At 36.5% G+C, this 23,360-nt stretch overlaps 1 protein-coding gene across 4 annotated transcripts in view; it reads right to left on the reverse strand.

Moving 5' to 3' along the window:
* Positions 1-22,224, reverse strand: part of mdga2a (MAM domain containing glycosylphosphatidylinositol anchor 2a) — a 210,504-nt gene extending 188,280 nt beyond the window's left edge. For all 4 annotated transcript variants that reach the window (XM_015350566.2, XM_015350564.2, XM_015350565.2 and 1 more), the window contains exon 1: positions 21,170-22,224. In XM_015350566.2, the coding sequence (XP_015206052.1) occupies positions 21,170-21,242 (73 nt within the window). In that variant the 5' untranslated portion in view covers positions 21,243-22,224. The remainder of the gene's footprint in view (positions 1-21,169) is intronic.
* Between the last annotated feature and the right edge of the window lie 1,136 nt (positions 22,225-23,360).

The raw sequence follows: 23,360 nt of genomic DNA on the forward strand, positions 1-23,360 counted from the left end.
GTAATTTTTCCCTTTTGTTGTTGATTTAACCTGGCATTTCACAAGGTTCATTAGTGCTCCATTTCCTAGGACATGTTACAGAGGAAAATTCCCTGAGCTTCTTCACTTAAAAAAAAGAGATCACTCTGAACAGAAAATATTATATAAAAACACTGCTTGAAAAATGTAATTTAAAATTATAGTGTTATGCGAAAAAATACAGGGACAAGGGAATGTATTGATATCCATATTTTGTGACCGATGATACATTTTCATGAGATATGTGTTGAATATAAGAACACCATCTGTCAAGATCAAAATAAAAAAGCATACACTTTCCGCAATTCATAAAATTAACAACTCCAGAAATGTTTTTTTAAAATCAAACAAAAGCAAAAATGTCACCATCTCATGGTGAATCTTCTGAACACAGAATCAGCGAGACTAATTAATTAAAGGTTAGCATGCATACTGTATCAACCCAATGCAATCACTAAGTCTCAAAAGAACTTTAATTTATCTTGCAGTGAAGAAATTAATAAAAAAATCTGTACTTACAAATCTAGAGAGAATCCTTTACCTACATCACAATTGGTATGGAAACTATGGTTCCTTTAGGCCCTAGAAATAGTTGTAGTTGACAGGATTTAGTTCGCAAAGGATAGCTATAGGGCTGAGAAAGCAGGGTGATGCATCAAACACAGGCTTCTGACTGCTAAGCAGTTATGATTGATTATCAGGCCCACTGCACTAATTCAAAGTCAATGCTGTGATTTGCAGTGCTTTAAATAGACACCCAATTTAGAGCAACAACTTGAATTAATAAATATATATATAGGAACAAGTAACAGGTTTATTCCATGCTGAAAGAAAGAAGAAAGAAAACACAACGTTTCGGCCATGGAGCCTTCTTCAGGTGTGGGACACCTGAAAAAGCACACCTGAAGAAGGCTCCATGGCCGAAACGTGTTTTCTTTCTTCTTTTTTTCAGCATGGAATAAACCTATTACTTGTTCCTTTGTAGCCTACGCATGCTGACGCAGCTACCCACCTGAGTAAATATATATAATTAACAAATATATAATTTTTAAATTTGTCTTATCTGTCTTCTAGGAATATAAGGAGAATATGCAAAACAGAAATTCAAAGTCAAGTAAGAAACAATGCATCTTGAAGACAATTTGTGTAATTTTTTTGGTCACGACTGCCTATTTTATCATTATTCATGAACTGAGTTATTGAGTTGTTCCTCAGCAGTTAAAATACAACTCCCAATCTTTTTCACACTTTTGCAGCTTGAGGATGCTTTTAAACAATGGAAGGCTGATATCTCTCAAGATAGCACTGAGCATAAATTGAGAAAAGGCATGACTGTTGCTTAAAATAATAAGAAAATAACAACTTAGAATTAGACCTGAAGATGTCAAAGAACACAAGGAAAAACAGAAACTTGAAACCAATGGCAAAGGACCTTTCTCCTATCCTTTACCACCAAAACATGTTGCATTGTGTAACATAATACAAACTCTTATGATCTGACAGCAAAGACATGCAGTTTTGAGCACAAATATTTCTACTGGCTGTTCTGAATTTTCACATTCACTTTCCAGGAATCTTTTCAGAAATTAATGAGGGATTAATTACTGTGTGCTTTTTGCATTTGTATGCAGCAACCACAGACCTGTGACAGTTACTGAAATGGTTTTTAAGATCGGCAATGACAATGCCTCAAAGGGGAATACATGTTCCCTTTGTTCTCCACTTCATCTTGTTTCCACAAATGTTTTCCTGAATGAACTCCTGCTACTGAAAACGTAAGCTTTGCTATCTCTGTGAGGAGTGTCTCCATCTCAGTTAAATATGACATTGTTTCTGCCCTGATACCTGAGTATATGGTGCTAGTAAGATGATAAGGTGCAGTCATTAAAGAACACAGTGATTTGCACTTTCATCAGCATCATTGACATCACCTCGCCTGTGCAAGGGCAGAAGAGGGCTTTGGAGAATTTAAGCATGACAAGCCAGTTCAGCTTCATCTTCACTCTTGCTCATGTACCAATTCTCCAGACAGCACTCGGCAGGTTGCAGCATGAAAGGGCACCATCGGAGCTTCTGTAGAGCAAACAACTGCTGTGTTTAGTGATTAAGTGGTCTGCTGGAGTACTTCGTTGTTTCAGGATGCTTTAAGTGTAGCGGTGGTGTGCTTTTCAATGAGTAATGGAAAAGCGGAGGAGAGCTGGCTTTGGACAAGGGAGGCCTGATCTCCAGTGGCCTAGGATTTGCTGCTGGAATCTGAAGGAAAGGCTCTATCATTTTACATACGCGTACCCGCCTGTGATTTCTGTCTCCCTCGGTCCATGCTCCCTGTGAACCTGACATTTTTCATCAGTGTATCTTATTAAAAAAAGGATGACTTTAAACATTTCCATTAATGTGGCAATTCAAGTGGAGAAAATCGCTGGCAAAAAAGTGGCATTGTATTTTTTTTCCTATTTTGCATGAGCAGATAACATTTTTATGGAATAATAGAGCACACTTTATTGCTTGGTCTGTGTGAACATTACTGTTTTCAACTGTATTATGTAGACAATCAAAATTATTGATTTAAATGATCAGGTCATGGCTATGTTTCACAACTGAAAATAATACTTATCTGCCTTTAGTTTCTTCTCCTACTTTATATAAACAAAATAAAAATATCATTATAACATTTATCAACATAAACAGGACCATACTATTAAAGAATTAAGATTGTACTTTATAATCAATAGCTAGTCAATACCGGTCTTTGCAGCAGACATATTTGGAGCAATGGAGTCTGTCATGGCTTAAAACTAGTTAACTTTGAAAAAAGAGCAGAGATTTTTGCCTTTGACCCATTCTTTAAATAAAGCAATATACCAAAAGATGTGCATCCAAAATAAAATCCTCTTAGATCAAGTAACTAACTCCCTGGGCTTTTAAAAGTTTAACCAGGACAGCAGTCCAAACAAATCTGTTGGCTGTGTAGTTCTTTACATCAATTAATTTTCACTCCCATGCCAAATTTGTATTCTGACTTCCAGTTCCAGGAAAATAAATCCATTTCTCAGCTTTGTAATATAAAAAACTACATCTAAACCAATGGATAATGAATCTGTAGACTTTAGAGACACGTTGGCTATGCTGTATTGTACAAGCCAATTGAGAGCAAATTCTCATTTACAGTACAATGAAGTTGTGAAGACCTACAGTATGTAAGCAGCAGGACATTTGCCGGAGCAGTCTGTAGAAGACTATGATGAAGTTATATCAGCAGTGTCCCACTCTGAGTGGATCTGATTCATGACATCCTGGTGCAAAACCCTAGCCAATGCCCAATGCTTCTGCCTTCAATAACACTGAGACAGTCACTGAAACTAGAAAGACACTTACAGGGCATAAGGGTCACTGGTGTAGGCAACAGGTGCAATCAGCCCTCATGAAGATTCACAAAACAATGCTGGCTTAGACCACAAACACTCATCAGGGGAAAAGAACTGAAAAGGGACAGATGGGCGGATGGATGTTGGCTCAGTTTAAAAAATGGGTATTTTAAAGTTATTTTAAAATGTCTGTGGACAGCAGTAACAATTCCTCATCTGAAAACAGCAAAAGAGACCTCGGTGGATGAGATTTATGAGTCCTCCTCTTGCGAGACATTCACGTTAATTGGGCATGTTTTCAACAGCACATACAGTATGTGTCAGTGCCCACTCATAAATGATTCTCACACTAGTCATGATGAAGGCTATTGACGGAAGGATAAAGGGTATTTACAGAGCAAAAGCTCCACACCCCTAATACTCAGAATTACTGATTTATTCAATCATTAGATTACTTACTTTGCAGTTTTACTTCCAGATAGCGCTCATTTAAGCATTTGACATTAACCCCTTTTATTTGTCACCTAGCATAATATAGACTCTGCCTACTAGACTGCTTTAGTGTCTGATTTGTTTAAATATGGCAATGTTAATTGTGATCATTAAATCCACTGAGAAGTGCAAACTGATTCTATGTTATCGATACAGACATAGAGCTGAGTAATTGGCCTGTTCAGCGTAACGGAGGATAATAAAGTTATCTCTGATTCATTCTAACAAGATGCTGTGTTCTGCACTCCTGCAAGACAATCAAATATTTGTAATCAGCATGCAGCATCATTTACAGTGGGTAATTGCTCTTGAGGTACACTGTTCCACTGAGGGACCAACACACAAGCCTTTCCTTTTCATTTGTCTGCTGTATAACCTGACCTTGACCAAATCCTGTCACCTTGATTACTTCAATCCTACCCTGTTGTAAAGTGAGTCAATGCACAATTTCTTGTGTGAAGGTAATACAAGTTAATACAATTTATAAGTTCAAAACTACAACAACAATATAATGGCACTGTAATATGGTACTGCACAGCTTCCTTTACTAAATCCTTTAAAGTTACCTTCTGTACTATATAAGCCATTAAGGACCCTAGACCCTAGGCATTAAGGACCCTCCACCCTAGACTCTGTAGTATGGATTATTTTTAGATGATACATGCACTTAGATCACTGCTGTGTCTTGATTACCTTACAGCTAAGATAAGTGTTATTCTGTTGTGCTGCAAGCAGCTGTGTTTTACATTTAAGAGCCTTAGATGATGATGGTGATGATGATGTTGTTTAATTTTAGAGATAACAAGTAGTAACACAGAACCACAAGTTTCTTGTGACAGAGTTCGATTTGTAATTGTGCTCAAGTCTAAATAATTGATTTTCAAACAGAATCAGTAAACAAATCACTGCTGGTTTTAAAGGCTGCCTGAATCATGTCATTAACAGAAATAAATAAAATGTTAGCAGGGACCAAGATAACTTTGCCGTGAGCATCATTGTTGTGATTTGAATTTTCTTTAAGGGAAACAAAAGATTCCGATCTAAAGTTATTGTAGAGAATCTTACGCTGTGGTATATACAGTATATACTGTACTGTATACAGGCAGGTAGAAATGCATGGTCCAGCTGATCTCTTATTCTTAAAATGCTGAATGCACGGATGCTCAGGCCTCCTTTTATGTTTCTGCTGGAGAGTTTTGTCTGATACAACTACCTGTTGAGGACAACACAATTACAGAGACTAGAAATCCAAACTTGTTAGCATCCAGAAACCCGAACAGTGCAACAACAGTGAATGTAGCAACTTCTCCACTTCCACTAACCCACAGAGCTGCTTCCCCATGGGCTAAGTAGACATTGGTTATATCACCATCCTCCTCAACATGTCATATCTCTATCTATTCTATAACTAATGGACTAATAAAAGGAAAACAAGCTTGTTAATGACAAACCACACAGGCAGGCTGACTCCATAGAGCTTCCACATTTGCCTCACAGTTGAGAGGATCACATATTCACTGCACAGCAGCTATGTAAGTATTAGACACATTAATTCTTCCCTCTGTACCCTTTTCAATGGGGCCATGGCCTCCAGTCTGATCAAAAGTATTTTACAGTACGTGTCTGAAGTTTTCCACCAAGCAGGTATTAGATACTGTACAATGTACAACGGAAGCCAGAAGAGGAAGACACTTTTTCTTCCACCAAGACTGGGTTTACGTAACGGAAAACCGAAGTAATGAAAATCAACATGCAACATGTATGAAAAGAAGGCAGCTCAAGCCTCCATTTTCTCGTAAGGGTGCATTAGTCAGGATCACTTACGTTTTTCAGCTGTAGGTGAGTGCTTGCAAGAAGCTGAAAAGCTCTTAGAAGACAAAGAATTGGACAAGCTATAAACAAAAATGCATTTTCCCACATAGTCATGAGTTTCAAATATTACAGTTCAATGCATTACAATCCTCATGTGTAAAGTAAGCAGTCCCTAGTCTTTACTCCCAGGGTAAAGGCTTCTTTATAGCAAGTTACAAAATGCTTTTATTGACCTTTTACCATAAATGATGTGTTTCAATTTTAGAAAAATATAAAATGTTCCTTGATCCCTATTACATGTCTTGCAGTTCTTCTAGCAATACATTTTTGAAAGTAAGAAAAACTATGAACAAATCAGTTGCATTTATTGCTGTTTCACTATTAAAAAATTAATATTAAAATCAATAATGCATTGGGTATTCTATTTAATTTCATACAGGTGACACTACCATTTAACTAACAACATGACCACTGTGCCTTTTGGGATGCACATTTGACCTGCAATTATCTCATTATTTTTTTGACATGATTTATCGAAATAACCTTCAGATACCATGCAGTATTTTTTTGCACAATACTTGAGACCGAAAAGGCTACACAGAATACCATGTGCCTGCAAGGCAAGATACAAATTCAGAACTAGTTATTTTTATAACAGCATCACTCAAAATCTGGAATTACAATCTATCCATTTCTATGCGTGTGTTCCATGCAGTGTTCATTAAAGCCTTTCTCTAAGGATTTAATGACGCTACCAGGAGTACAGTATATGTGGGACGCCCACAGATAGACGCAGTGGCTTCAGGCTAAACAGCTTTGAAAGCCTTTCTGGCTGCCGAAACTACAACTGAGGGAAGCAAAGGAGGATTTGTATTGCTCAGATACATGAAAACACCTTTATTTTTATAACTTGCTCTTCCCATTACAGCTTCACAGTCATTACGATCATTGATAAGGATAAATCAAAGAGCAGAAAATGGCAAAGCACAAGTAAAAAAAAATTAGGGGAAATGGTATAGCGTTAAGTCCATACTTAAAATGCAAATGGCACAGGTGTTTCATATCCCTGATGGGTTTATTTAAATGTTTAAGTATCAATAATGACTTGCTACTCACAAAAACCACCAGGCCTTAATCAGGCAGTCACGTCTAACAAACACGCAAATAGTTCTATACAGCAAGCAAGTGCTCGGCAAGCAAACATTGACCTTCTAACCATGTCATTATGTCATTAAGATGTTACAGATAAAATTGTTAATATTTTTTTAAGGTAGTCAATCTCATAAAGTATGTTAATCCACAGATTTTTCACACATGTTGAGAAAATTGGTACCAAACTAATGTTATAAGGGGAAATTGTGATAAATCGCTTTGAGAGTCGGCCAGCAGGACCTACATTTTTCCTAACAACTTTTGTCTAAAAACATAGTCCAAGCAAAGGATCAAAAAGCCATGAGTCCAGTAGCATATTTAACATCTACTGTACAAAACTGGGAAAGCAAAAGGAAGCCCAGGGGAATACCTTAGCCGACAGCAGTTTCAGACACGTTTTCATCCAAATCCAACAATGAACATTTGTGGACGATGGAGGCTATCTAGCTGTGATGTGAACGTGCATTTCAATTTTTTTCAGTTGTCATTTTTTTGAATCATTTGAAAAGCAAAATAAATTGTAACTGTGCACTTTTAAAATTTTGTTAAGTAGGCAGAGAGGTGACCAGTCTGCAAGGTACAGTAGGCCCCCTGAGAGCTCAGATGAGGCCCAGTCCATTTCACAATTTGAGGCCCCCTTATTGTTTGGGAAGAGGGGTAAAAAATATTTTAATATTCGAGATAATATTTTTTTTGAGAATGCGTTATACAAATAAAAAAAAAACACATATTGGTTACATAATTGTATGTGTGTGACACCCAATACTCCGTGGGGAAAAAGCGCTGAAAGGGGGACCTTTTTATACAGCCGTGAACTTTAGTGGAGAAACACAGTGCATGGTAAAAGTTCCAAATTCGACTCAAGTTGAGAAACACAGCCAAAGGGTTCAAGTGGAGGAGATGCACCCTTGGCTGAGGTGAGGCCCTCCTACAACCCTCCCCCCCACCCGTAGGGCCTGCAGCAGGGTACAAATACACAATAAAATGTGTTTGTATTTTCATAGAGTATTGTTTAGGGTTTGCTGTTAGTGACCAATTACTGATGGCTAAGGATGACCATCATCAAAATTGCAGTATTTATGCATTCTTGTACTATTGTACAAATTGCTTTCATGCTGATTTTACTGTGGAATCTTCTGTGAAGCTAACTCATTAATGATTGCTCATTCTTATACAGTACCTGTCTAGTTATTATATTGTAGTTATTGCCTTGCGTGTTTTTTTCTATCTGTAGTTATGCTCATTTAGTCATTTAAACATTGTGTTTTTTTGACACACCTGAAGAAGGCTCCACGGCAGAACGTTGTGTTTTCTTTCTTCTTTTTTTCAGCATGGAATAAACCTATTACTTGTGTTTTTTTGTACTATGTACTTTATTTTGGTTTCCCGTTTTTATTTTTGGTGTAGAAAGCAAATCTGTCTTCTGTTGGTGATTGATTTTTTGGGACCTGCATATATACCATATAAACCGTTGATGGACTTGAGAGTGCAGTGATCTTTAGGAGTGCATTATTGAGTAAAAACCAATTGTAGAGTGTTTTTGTAATGGATTTTGTGGTTACCCTGGATATCATCCAATATGTCGCTGGAAACAGCTGGCTTCTTCTCATGACCATTTTCTGGTAAAAGATCTTCCTCATATGAATTAATATCAAACAAAGAAGACTTCAGAACATTCTATGCTAGAGGCTAAATTTGATTTGATTTATGTTTTTCATGCAGAAGTGCCGTTTCATAACAGCGTTCAAACTGAGGAAAAAATGAAGCAGAACCCTTTGAAAATAAAACCTCATTACACTAGGTTCAAAATATCTGTATTAAGGTCATTAGAGGTCATAATATGATTTGCTTGCTGCTTGATACATGTAATTTTTTATAAATTAATAAAGCATTACATGATAAGAATTACTTAAACTTTAGGCTAGATTTTTTATAACACAGTTCATAACAATGTTCAATTGAGTACTTGTTTATTATTTTCAGTTAATGCTTTATTCATCATTCATAATGTCTTAGTTCAGAATGGGTGAATTAAGATTTTTTTTAATTGTGATGAAGTGACATAAAAAAACATGTTTTTGTAATTGTAAAGTGCCTTTATTCCATTGCTGATAAAGTTCCTAAGATAGTTCCTAAGATAGTGTGGTGTTTATTGTATACAATTGTGGATTGTAACAGTGTTTTATTAAATAATCCTTGATTTGTCAAAGCACTTTGCTATTTCTTATCAAGCAAATAAAACATTAAAATAACTCTGACAAGAATATAAAGCTTTGTGTCATGAATACATTTACAATGCACGTAAATAATTCTTAACACGCTCTCTCAAACCATCACTGACTTCGCATTACACATGGCATTACATACAACACCAAATGAATTGAGCATCCATAAATCTATTCAATCAAACTGGTATGATTATACAGGCTGAGCTGATTTCATGTGTGGGCGGGAGGGCGATATTGGATTTTAGCATGAATGTAATGTATATAAACCTGACTGATTCTTTTCCTCAGTTTTACATTTTAAACCTACAACATTCTTTCTATATATTTTTAAAGTTCGTAAAGAATTTTTCAAAACTGATTTCCTGTTTTTTTTTCTTCAGGTTGTCTTTTACTGACATGTTCTAATACATAAAATAAGACATGTGAGGCATGTATATGCACATATATGCTATACATACTGTAGGTATTGGTTAGCCACTGTTCAAACCTTTCTATTTTTTTTTTGACTGTATTGTAGTCTTTGAACTACGGTCGTTTGTCAATGTCATATCAGCTAGGAACATAAAGGACCTGGATTTATCAGAAAGAAGTCAATAAACCGAAAACATTCTACACTTATTAACAAAGTATGATCCCGTCACTCAACTGATATCATATATTTATAAACACCTCTACTAAGGTGTTTACCTATCAGATTCCCACTCATTACAATCTTTTCACCATGTTTTCTGAACCACAGGTGCTGCTGAGAGGATATTATGCATAATGAAAGCAATCACTGATTTTCAGGAAACAGGATAAGGAAGGCCAAACAGCCAGCCAGATGTAAAATCCATTTGAGAATGCAGCATTTCGATCCCAGCTTTGTACGAAATGGGATTCCATCGTGGTAACTGTCCTTCTAGCCAGCCCTGTTCCAGATATAATCTTTAAATTATGAAAGCATTCCCAGCCTTGCATGCCTCATGCAGACAGACCAACACCGAGCCTCAGTGACTGACATAAGCTAAGAATAATGAGAATGTGTGTCATATGCAACTGGTAACTGCTCTTTGCACTGTCTGTTGCAGTTGCTCACTTTCAGATTGGCCTGGCTCAGCGGCAGAAAAGAATTAGCTTGTCATATGCAACTGACCGGTGTTTCCTCAGCTTTGTGTGCATGACTTCTAAGAATCACCTGTCACAGTCACAGAGTGTTGGGTAAAAAGCACCTTCACCAACAGCCGGAATTGATTCGAGCAAAGGCAGTAGATAATCAAACTGAATCATAATCAAACTGATGGCAGATATAAGGTCAGAGTGAAACAACTCACATTGTTCTCTGCCCACTACCAGTACAAGTTTCTAAATAAACACATCCACTTTCAGTAAGTTCACAGTATCTTGTAATGAACCACAGTAAAACACTGCAAAAGAATAAGTCTTTCTTTGTTTTTAATGAGCATTTTCTTATTGGGAGCATGAGGGATTATGATTTATAGTGCTGAGGCAAAATAAAGGAAGAGTAATACAGAGATAAATGTAGATTTAATTCAGAGAGTTTATAATACAGAGATAAATGTAGATTTAAGTCGTAGAGTTTAAACTGACACTTTAAACAATTATTAGAACTGTCATGCATTATTCAAAGATAACACTCAAATCTTCTTGCCAGACATTCTGAGCATTACTTACTGTAGATGAGGCCCATACGCTTGTTCCTAATTACAAATATTAGCTTCTGTAGAACTTCTGCCTACAGATGAAAGAGATGTTTGGCAATCTTATGCTTGATGAAATATTTAATTTTTATATGCACTTTGCATTACTATACTTTATCAACAAAAGCATTAAGTTAAACATTTCTATAATCAATGTTTTCTGGATTTATTTTTTACAAATGTATGTTTCCCTTTCAACCATAATAAGTGTTGTTTTTTATAAATAAATCTATAATAAATGATATTATAACTATCTATTATAACATTTTAAACCTTGCATTTTGGATGTGTGAACAATGCACATGGCTTTAGCCACAGCGAATTTCTGAACAATGAATAATGAAGTGTAAGATAGGATTGGCGACTAGCAAACAGTATCGTCTGTGAGCTTCAAATGACAAATAAAGTAGAGCCGTTTTATAGAGACAAGAAGTTAAAAGCAATTAACTGCCACATCACCACTGGCTGGGATCTTACAGTGCTGTCTTACACAAGCATGGAAACACTAGCCTCACAAAATTTCTTCCTACTTTGTTTCTATTTAGACTTCCAGTTCCTACAAAAGGCAGACAATGAAAACTGGCTCCACTTTTGAAGCTGTGGATACCCTAACTTACTTTCAAATCCAAAAGGCTCTCCTTTCAGCAGCAGCAAAACAAAATTATTCAACACAGTAATTCATGTCTTTCTGAACAGGAACAGGTCAAAGGAAAATACAAACTTTAGCAGGTAGGTTTATATTGGCTTCTCAAAACTCTTCATTTAAAATATATTCCATGCCCCAACATTCTATCACACTGACTTTCAGAGTAATTTACAGGTCTTTTGTGTTTTTAATCAGATGAAGTTCCCATAAACGCTTCTCATCCATCCAACCATTCTTACGTGGTCTTTTATTTCCCGTAAAGAGTCACAGCAACTTGAGCCTATCTCTCACAACATCCTAGGCAGGGCAGAAAACCTTATTCATAACATGTAATTAAAAATGTCAATGATCCATTGAATATTGAAGCAGGAAAAAACAGGACTCATAGCTTTTCTATTTGTCACATTGATTTAATCTGCACAGTGCAAAATAAAGCATTCTTCATTAGTACTCTTAAATTAACAGTCTCAGAATATGTAGTTTGTTTCAAGAAATTACTATTCTTCATTCTTCATAGAGAAAAATGTTACAAAAATAAAACGAATATGCAAAAGGACTGATTTGCAGTAACGCCCATGAATGCCAATGTCTTCTTAAATGCAACTAGAACCTATGGATCCTGGCTGAACTGTGACTAAAGAGAACTCAAAAGAATACGGATTGTAAGCACGTAAAAGTAACTATATGCAAACAAATATATAAAACAAAGTGTCAGCAACTTCAGTGACTCTACCTGGTTCCATTCATGTAAGCAAATCTATGGATCAAAATTTGTACAGACAGCATGGTAAAGAAGTGTACTCATTAACTCATAAGAGGACTTAAGTCTTATTTTGTTTCCTCTAGATTTTAATGAGCGCATGGTCATTAATATAATTACATGGATCAGCAAAGCTGTGTAGCCCATAAAGGCACCAGCTTCAAAAAGCATCTCTTCAAAGAAACCCATCCCTGGGTCTTTCTAGTGTTTTTTTTTTTGTTGAACAGTTATACTGTAAATGTATTTTTGTTCTCAATCCATACTGGTAGAACTTATCGCACTGACGTTTTGTGCAGAAGAATTCAAAATGGGCAAATCATTTATACTGTATGTTTGCCGAGGACTGCAAATTCAATACGAAGCTGAAAAGGAAAACAAAATCAATATTTCCCACCCCTGAAACTTCACCAAGTCATGTTCACTGGGTCATGAAACAAAACCAAAGAGATCGTTCAGTGAACAAATGTGAAAAAAAACAGTTCTGCTTAATAGAAATGAAATAATAAAAATGATTTAGCATACCTGGACTAGACAACTGTACAGTATAGGAATCTAAACAAACATTAAAACAATTAGACCAACAACACACAACCATAACATTTCAGTTTGAATATCTCCATGTGAGTGAAGTAAGAGAGTACTGCCCTACCATCATCTAACTACAAGAATAGTTATTTATTCAGTCTTTTATGTATGGGCTTTTTAGCATTCGATTTTAAAGCTTTCTGACTTCTGAAGGCATCACTGTCAACGCATTTCCTCAGCCTGGCTCTTCCCTGTCAAAGCTGCTTATCTGAGACATGCGTGGCTTTCCTGTGTTGTTTCAGGAAAAGAAGGTTTGTGTATATATTACTTAACACATCAACACATGTACTGTACTTTCCTTTATTCTTTTATTCATTCCACACAGTTTCACTTGCACATTTATGGAGAATTTCACATGTTGTTTACCACAACAGACTTGGTACTGTTGAAGCCAAACATTTTTTTTTCTTATTTTTCTGTAATTTGTTTGTTTTTGAGATATGAGTTGGAAAGGTGGTAGGTTAAGCCTCCGTGAATCCTACACTGTCACCATGACAACAAAAGTGTCACTCCAAAGGATGTGTCTTAACTACAGCTGTGAGGGCTTCTCATGGTCAGCTTCTGATAACTTTATTCAGAAGCCACCAAATTTGAAACAGCTGTGGGAGATCCTCAGTAGTATTTTGTTAACTTTTCGATACTACAGTAAAAATCCAGTTTAATAGCATCAATGCCATCACTTGGTGGATGGATAGGATCGCAAACCATTTCAAAATCTAGATACAATGTCTAGATTGTATCATTGTATGCATGATCAATTCAAGCAATGACTACTTTTGGACGTGATACAAAGTGTACTATAACTGTAATATCTGAAATGTTCTATATCGAATTGGTTGAATACTTTACAGTCGCATGGTCCTATCTCCTCCTGCCAATGGTGTAACTGTAATGATCTCTCATTAAATACTTTACTAGCCATCATGGCTGTTTAATTTCATGAATACTTACAGTATGTTACAGCATCTACAAGCATATAGAAAAAAAACAATACAGAAAGGCCTCAGAGGCCCATTTAATTTATTCCTGACATTCTAAAAACTCACTGTCCAATCAGCTTTATTACTGTACAATATATCAGCCTGGAAATGGATCAGGAATTGCTCTTTGGCATTACCATACAACTCATCCAGTCTCCACTTTAATGGAAAAGTACTTTTTTAACAATCTTTTACCACCTATTTTAACAGCAAGTCCATTGAAATGTCATCATTTCTGAGGCACTAAACTCTTATGGCAACAGGGATTTCACCCTGAAGCTGCGGTACTTCCATGTTTTTATAAATGATCAATGGCTATTATACAGTATGCACTTTACAATTATACCAAAATAGCTGAAGGAGCAGAAAGGGGCAAACAATCAAAGACCTTGCTTTCCTACCTCTGAAAAAGTGATGACTGGTTGTCTAGCACCATATTTATCAATGTGACACGCGGGCTAGTTTGTATCCAAAGCCTTCACTACTGGCGAAAATAGAACCTTTGCTTTTCCATAAATCATATCTAGCAGTATTCTGAAACCACACGCCATACTTTAGCCTTGTCAGCTGCCTAATACATCGTTCAAAATGTGGACAGCGAAATAATACCATTTACTTCACTAGTCTTCACAGAGTCCCTCTTCCTATCAGACAGAGCTGAGAGAGCCAGTTCACGCCAGCAACCATTCAAAAGACCAGCTGCACTTTGGAAGGCTGCAACAGCCAATGAGCCCACCAATTTAAAGTGGCGCACAGAAGCATTTGAGCATTCTGACTCTGTTATAGAAATACAGTAGGTCTTGCGATGATGTCACTCTCTCCAGCGGAGGGTTGTAAATTGGTGCCAAAGGCGAAAACTGGATTCCCTGGAGAAACTAGAAGCTTTTCCAATTCTGGAATTCTACAATTGAGGGTACAGTTCGTACACATACTTCTGAAATGGTCACCCTGTAATATGTGTCTCTAGCATGTACGCCAAAGTACACTCTCCTGCTCCATTTAAGAACCAGGCAATGAACTTGAGCATTTTAGCTACCTTATACTAGAAGACCCTCTACTGCTTAGTAATATTAACAGTTACACAATAAAAAGCATAAATTTTATTTGGAATACACTATGCACTGTAAGATTAATGCTATTTGACACATATCCTGTACAATAATTCCATTCAGACAAAGCACAAGATTTCATTTTACCTTGTACAAGAAACCAGAAATATTGTTCAGAGGATTTAATAGCAGGACATGGAATTCCTCATCTTCCTGTGGTCATAAGTAACTAAGACGCGTTGATGCTTAAAGGACAGTCAACTGCAATCTGCTCAGTGATGATTTTAAGCTGCCAACACTAGAAGAACTGAACAGACTGCCTTTGAGGGGATAAAAGATTCAATTTTAATGTTTTACTTTCATCTCAAGTCAGTTGTGGCCACAACTTAGCGCTTGTACTAAGGTGATGTGTGGAAACATTTGGAATAGAATACAGGTGGTTATAATAAATCACTGTAATAAAACATTGGTATGGTGTGATGTGAAGAAGAGTCCTGTATTCCGAACAAATTGTAAAAGGGAGCTGTGAGGACTTCAGCTTTGCACGAAGAAATGGATTTCACTTCATTTACAAGTTGAGTATCTGAAAAAATGTGAAAGAGACCCAGACAAATTGCTGTTATGTTCTGTAGATTGTCTAAATTTATTGTCCAGGTTTGTTTGTCAATTGTACCTATTTTTTTTCTCTAATGTTACTGGGTACAGATGAGCAAGTACAGTAAGTACTACAATACACTTGTTGTACAGTATATGGCAAATAAAGAAATCTTGAATCTTGAATCTAGAAGAGTCAACAATAATCAACAATGTCTAAAAAAAACAAGTTCCAATTTAGAAAAAAAAATAGTAAGATCATTTAGAAGGGGGAAAAACATTAACTTGTGGATAAACTTTCTTAGAAGTAAAACTATAATAGTTACAAAACAAGCAGTCCAACTGTTGTAGGTAAGATTTCTCATTTCTAAACCAGAGTCAGAGTGCTAACATGTCGATAGATGTCACTAATAAGATGTTCATGAATGCCACTTAACTAATCTGACAATACCATGATAGCAAGAGAATGTTCAAATTTAGTAATAGAAGATGATATAAAAAATACAAAATAACTCAAGTGCAAGCAGCTAATCGGATGTTTAGGAAAATAGAAATGTTATCATTATCTGATATTGGAATACACTAAGCGCCGTAAGTTTAATGCTATTTGACACATACCCTGTACAGTAATTCCATTCAGACGAAGCACAAGATATCATTTTACCATGTACAAGATAGCACACCCAAAGAAGGCTCCACAGCCGAAACATGTTTTATTTCTTCTCTTTTCAGCATGGAATAAGCTTATTACCTGTTCATTATCTGATATTTACTTATTTACCTGACAATATACAGTATGTCTAAAACCCAAAGAAAATGTCTCTATATGAATAATAGTCAAATATCCAATACCATGTAGCAGACTGGAATTTGTATGTGTATCCTTCAGGGTGCAAACAAAGTAATATACTGTATTTAGAAACAATCAGAAAAGGCAGTAATGCATGTCACCTTGATAGCTACATAACTTATTTCCCCTTTTCCTAATTACGAGTTCAAAATTAATTAGAAAAAAGAGCTGTGCAGGCTTTAAAGCAATGTACATCAATTATACAGCCAATGCAACCTGTTTCAAGTGAATCCTGATTGTGTGATAGTTTCATTAACAAGTCCAGAATAATAACTTACCTGGCAAATGAATACAAGCTATTCTTGTCACTTGATCACCACATCAAACCCATTAGGAAGATGTGCTGTGCCTGTCATGTGTTTCCATTCTTTTTTAAAGAATTTAACCCTTTTTGAAAATGTTTAAAGGGGACTCCTCTCCCTTTAAACAATTGGGAGTGTAGGGCAATCACCAACGAACATATCTGCAACTATGGGGAGGATTAGAACCCAGAAATCTCAACACATGGCGGGAACTTTTCAAAATGTATTTTAAATTAAAACTTTTAATCTTTAAAAAAAGAAATTATTCTTCAGACATACAAACAAGTGAAAAGATCAACCGGTCTATAAGACTTAAATACTACACAGCATCTCCACTTTTACTTTCTTCCAATTGTGCAGTTAAAATTCAACTGATGCTTACTGAAGGCACAAATTAAACAAAGCATGACTGCACGTGGCAAATCTTTTTTCTACATAGCTTAATCTTCTGTTTTTCACCATATATTGTTATAAAAAAACACTTTTAAAACAGCCATTCTAATGGCTAATAAATTGTATATACTGTATAAAAAGGTTTAAAAAAACTACATACTGTATATGGAAGAGCATTTAGTACAAAAGGAAATGATGTTGCTTTTTAATCTACTCTTACATTGCCTCCAACTATATATCTCTTTGACAGCTGCATATTGACCTGAATGTTAATTTTGCTGCTTTCCTCAGTGAAGAATAGTTACTCTTTTTTCCATTTCCTCATTTGATCTTGAATTAAATAACACAAAAAGATAAAGTGTAAAATGTTGATCAGAGGTTAATCACAAGTGAATAAAGATAAACCAGAAAACGTTCAGTAAAACCAGACCAGGTGCTTTCTTTTAAGTTCAAACTATTCATAAGAGTATAAAAAGCTTCATTATAACAATAATCGGCCACAGAACTTCAGTGTCAAACTGTAGTAGTGGATCAAAGCTATTTTGCATTAACATTGCAGAATATAATGAATGAAGATATAGGACTATAAAGTATGTAGATCTGTTATCTAAAATCTATTTTGTTAATTATCATGCAGACTCTTTCTTGATATTTTGTTGAAGATTTATTGAAGATTAAGACTGCTGTTTCCAGAAATGATCCCATATTCTACAAAAATTACACATTTCCAGTACAGTATAATTCTAATTTTATAGAAATCATGTTTGTCAAGATTTTTTCTCATTGAAATTATTTTACTCCCAAAAATGTTCTATCATACTTGAATACATTGTTATAATTGCTGGAGAATCTTATCATCTATTCACCAGAGGACAGTGTGCTTATTTTGGAACAGTGAAAATGAGGACCTGATATATTAACATGAGACAAAGGACAAAACAAAGTACATTCTTTACATGATACGTTTTTAGGGTGTTAGAATGCATTATAGGTTATGATTGAAATGTGCTTAAATTTGTGTGGTAATATGACCTACTGTACAAACCATAAGAAAAAACAACTTAACGATAATGATAATTTTTGGACAACTAATACTTAGCAAATCCTTTCTATAGCATTTATGTTATCTAAGAAAAACAGTTACAACATCATTATACTGTGATGTGTAACATTTCACATCCACACAGTGGTAAAGATCAACAGCACATATGCATCTCTGCAATTATTAAATAGATGCAGAATTTCAAAGCTGGATTTTTACATACTGTACCAGCTTTTCATCAATACATTAGTAATGACAGGCAGCTCTCATAAATGGAAAAGTTACTCTTCATCAAATCCTCTTCATTTACAAAAATGTATTCCAAATACTGCTGCTGACATTTTAATTAGAATTAGATGCAACAAACCCAAACAAGCACAATATGTAAGGCTTATTCAGCAGTGCTCAAGAATATGTTCACCATCTATAAGCATAAAGGCAGACCGATAACTTTACAAAAGTTTGTAGATGGCCCCTTCCTAAAACCAATAATGCACGCTATGAAAATTATTTTAATATTTCATATTTATAATCTCAATTAATCATTGAATCTGTGTTATGCAAGTATTTAACTCTGTGAACAGGCAAAGATCTGAAAGTTTCCAGTACAGTTGTTCTAATGTTTTGCAATAAATTCAGCATGTCTCGAAATAACTTTGCACTTTTCATCCGATTTTGACACTTTTTCTACCAGCCAGTACACTGTGGCTTTTAATAGCATACTTACAGTATGTCAGACACTTTGCACTTTCTTGAGTATGTGCATTTTAGATCATAGAAAAAGTCTTATGGTATCCACAAATCATGCATTCTTTTCTGCTGGTGTAATACTTTTAATCTGCTTTAACTGACATACAGTACAGTACTGTAACCTTGTGTACCTCTTATGCAAATGACAACCTGTTGTTCATCTGATTTTTTAAATAGATTATCAACACAAGAAAAACATTTTCAAACAATATGTAAACGTAGTAAGACTCTGTTGGAGAAATAACCTTGTCTTAACAACACAATGTGTAACTTTGAAATGGCCTACAACAAAAACTGCACCTATACTCACTGTGATTGTTTTAATGGCAATTAATTTCGTTTGTGTGTCAAATAGCAAGCCTGAGAGAAAACTGGTCACTTGTTTATTTTGCGTTTATGTTCCTCATATTTCCTTAGATCAATGAACCTACTGTATCATTAAGTTTCTTTAACAAGAGCACTAGCGAAAATTTCAGTTCCAAAGAACGGCAGATTTGGTGAGACGTCACTACAAAAGTTTCCACTTTATTTTTGATCATCCATTACACATCCATTTTGTGCGTGGTACACAATGCCATATACTAAAAAATCCTGTGTTTTTTAAAGATTTTCATTACTTTATTTCAGCACAGTTTGCCATACAGTGTGCAACACTACCGTTTTCAGAAAGTACCTGATGTTATCCAGCGTTACAGTGTAGAAACGTGAAACTACAATGATGTTCTGAATTCCTGTCTTCACACTAGCACGTCTTTAATCTTCACTGATATTTTTTTTCAAAAATACTGAATAACTTTCAAAAAATAAAAACTGAAACTGTTCATTTGGTTTCACTATTCTTCTTGTTATACATTAAATTGTTTAAATAAAAGACGGAACACAATATGTACAAAACGTTGATACTGTACATCCGAGATCAACTCTTAACAACTAGGCGTACTTCAAAAGGACACTCACGGATACTGATACCGTCAGAAAACAAGGGAGAATGAATGACGATAAAAGATAATAAATGTATTCTGTTCACTGCTTTTCTTTAAAATACAGTCACGTATGTGTTCTGGAGCGCTGTATAATCCAAACAGCTTGCTTAGTCCACAGACTCTTTCCTACCTACTAACCATGTTTGCGTCACTGAGCTCGTTGACTATTTCTTAAGGCTCGATATGACTTCATCCTTTAACTGACACTCCGATACACATTCACTCCATAACTACAGTGCAAAATCGACAGGCGGTCCATGTCTCTGTGCTCTCCAAACAGAGCGATCCTAATGCTAAGGTAAACATCAGATTTTATAAGACAACCTGACCTAGAGGAGAGAATGGCAAACCTGTCTGATCGGCTCAGTAGCCCATAGCACATAGAACCAAATCAAATGCCTGATTAAAACGTCCCTCGTATGGCTTCGTTTTAGCCGCATCTTTGTCGCAAATAACGTCTACGGAGCTCTAAGGGCAAAACTGCTTAATTTACCCCATACATTTGCCACATAAAACGAATACCACCGGTTGCATGCATTATCCCTATTCGTGCGTTAGACAGCCTTATGTGGTCAAATTTTCAGAGTCACCCAGTCTGATTTTGAATACTTGATTTCTTATCAGTCGTAACTTTCTCCATATATTATATGGATTTGACCTACCTGTATTGTATCTGGACATCTAGGGGAAACAAATTCGTTTTTTAAGTGTTGTCGAATTTTGTTACTCAGTGGTTTTCGTTCATGTTTATTTGGTTAATAAATACTTGCTTGGACACGGAAGAGCGGTGAAGTATCGTGAGCAAAAACTCACGTTTACCAGTAAAACAACCCCCACTTGTCTCAGAGAAAGGAATACAAACAGTTAAAACAAACTAGCTGGTGCAAAGGATGTACTGTAGCACGACCTCACCAAAGAAGAGGATTGGGCTACGAAGGCAGTCATTAGTAATTACAAGTTTGCAATATAAATTAAAAAAACAATGTTTCGATATAACAATGAGAGGGCATTCCGTTTCCTCTCACCATCAAAGGACGAGCTGCAGTTCAGTTCACCCTTCGAGTTCAGCGGGATAGACGCCTTGCAAATAATTTTCTACATGAGGTGACTGTAATGCGTTTTTAAAATGCAGTGCGAGATGTGTGCATTCCACAAGAGGCTTTTATGTTCCAAAGCTGATACCAAAAGAAAACCTTAAAATGCTACAGGAGACAGAAAAACGTATATTTATAACCCAAGTGCTTGTTACTTATGCTTTATGGAAACTCAGTGTCTCATAAATTTCCGGCTGACATGCATATATACCTTGTAATAATCACGTCGTGTAAAATATAGGTAGCTAGGCTCCATACTGTTGATGGAAATAAAGGGATGTGACTCTGCATCATGATTTATTCTTTCTTTGTTTACAAGGTCATGATCATTTTTATTAAAATGTTATAAAAAATCTCCGTGTGCATCCACTTACCATATACTCCTTGGCAATAAATGCCTTCCAGAAACACCGTGAGCAGCCACAAGAGACCGAAAACTAAATCCATCTTTACGTTAATGTCAACATATCCAGCTCGATGATGACGGGTCCTTCCTGAGGCAAGAGGCTGCGAGACAGAACTCGAATCCCGGCTTATATCACAACGAGCTTCCGCTGATAAATCAAGGTTCTGTCTGCAGAGAGGTAAACGAATTTAAAAAAAAAGACGTAAAAAAAGCAAAAGAAACACGTATTATGCTCACCAACCGATGTCAACTGAAATTTGGATTTCTGAATTGTTTAAAACGATCAAAAAAGCAGGTGTGCTCGCAAAGAAGCGAAGAATTCACAGTGAAAAAAATATTTTGCGGGTGGCACACCAATCGCAGAGCTGAGTGGGCTTTTTAATGCTGATCGAAACAGGGGGAAAAAACAAGGTCTTTTCGTTCAGATGCATTAAAAGTAACTCTAGAAGCGCCCCGGAGGATAATTCAACAAACACGCTAGATTGCAGTCCCGCAATATCCACTGGCATCCCTGTTCACCAATTCCATCAGCTGCCATTGCTATTGCAAAACCATCCAGATCCTGCAAGCCTTAGTCCGTCTTAAGATCCGCTGAACTCTCACATAACAGAGCTTGACTTTTGCCTTGCCTTAATATTTTTCGTTGCTCACGGCAACTCGGCGGACGGGGAACGCAAGGGAGTTCCGAGACGAGGGAGCGAGGAGATGGGATGCGCTCCCCGCTACAACACCGCTGCATCCAAAGACTGGGAACGAGTCATCTCCAGTGAATGAGGACAGGTCCAGTAACGCAGAAACCGAGTATGCACCTGATTTCCTACAAAACCCCCGGTTCCTTGTCGAGAGTGGAGAGGAGGAGGAGGAAGAGGAGGAGGTGGAGGTGAGTTTTGTGGTTGTGGTATTTTTTTTACCTCCACACAGAATGTATTAAAAGACGGATGGATTGGTTGAGGGGATGAACAGTCACGTTGCCCAATACGTGCTGTGGAGCTGGAGCGCGGAGCCGCAGCCAGCCGACGTCAAGGAGTGCGTGACTCTTCAGATCTCATCTGTATGGGAAGCAACACGCAGCGTCAAGCAGACCATGTGAAAATGCAACTGTTGGAAAGGAGAGTGGGCAAAAAAAAATAAAAAATAAAAAAGGCTGTAATTTATCATTCAGGAGAAATGATTTTTATCATTTTTTTAAGACAGTGCAGGAACACTATAAAACCAGAGTCGTTTCGTACTTAATTCTCAGATCGACCAGCCCATTCTGATTTTATGGGTAGTTCAGTCGCGGCTGCCTTGAAAGGCTCGAGATATTTAATGCATGCTAAACATGACCTCCACCCCACACACTAACAGACTCTCTCTCTCTCTTCCACTTTTCCGTTTTGACTCTTTCTGCACTGAACACAGTAGCCTCTGCATTCGGTTAATTTCTCGATTTATGTTGAGGTAGGTCATCTGATCTTATTAAACAGCCTCCTACTGTTCACTTGCATCAGAGAGTACAGTATATCGTATACTGTATGGATCGGTGAAGGACGGCTCATTCATGGTCAGTGGGGGTTCGTGTCTGGTGGCAATATAAGGGACAACAGAGTTGTTACACTCCGACTATTAGCAGGTGTTCCAATTAAAAGTGACTGCCAGGGACACGTTTGTTATCTGAGATGTCTTGCTGCACTTGCTACACTTAATAAGGTATAATGTAAGACTGTGCCCTTTTACAGTCGTGTTTTGGATCCCTGCCCTGACATTGGTTGTTTAAGTTATTTATATGTAGTTACCAATACATATTTCTAAAACATTTTCCAAATTAATTATATTCTAAAGTGTAGGCTCTCTTAAGACATAAAATGTTGCCAGACCTGTGCAAATATTGTTTTAAATCTGGAATTTCCCTGTTTTTCTCTGAATCTTTCTTTTAGGAGCATATTGTGGATAAAAAAAATGCGGTCTTCTTGTTAAACAGGAAGCCCTCTGTCCCAGAATCAGGTTGCGCAAAGCGACTGTGTAAACGTGTTACACATCACCAGGCTGGCAAAATTATTTTGTCAGCGAGTGCTGAGCTTCAAAAGGGTGATTCATAATTTTAAACACACCAAGTCACCGTGTCATTAATTAAAATGAGTTGCATGTATTGTATTTGAATTCGATATGCAACAGATGCC

The sequence above is a fragment of the Lepisosteus oculatus genome, chromosome 8, assembly GCF_040954835.1.
Source record: "Lepisosteus oculatus isolate fLepOcu1 chromosome 8, fLepOcu1.hap2, whole genome shotgun sequence".
Taxonomy (NCBI): Eukaryota; Metazoa; Chordata; class Actinopteri; order Semionotiformes; family Lepisosteidae; genus Lepisosteus; species Lepisosteus oculatus.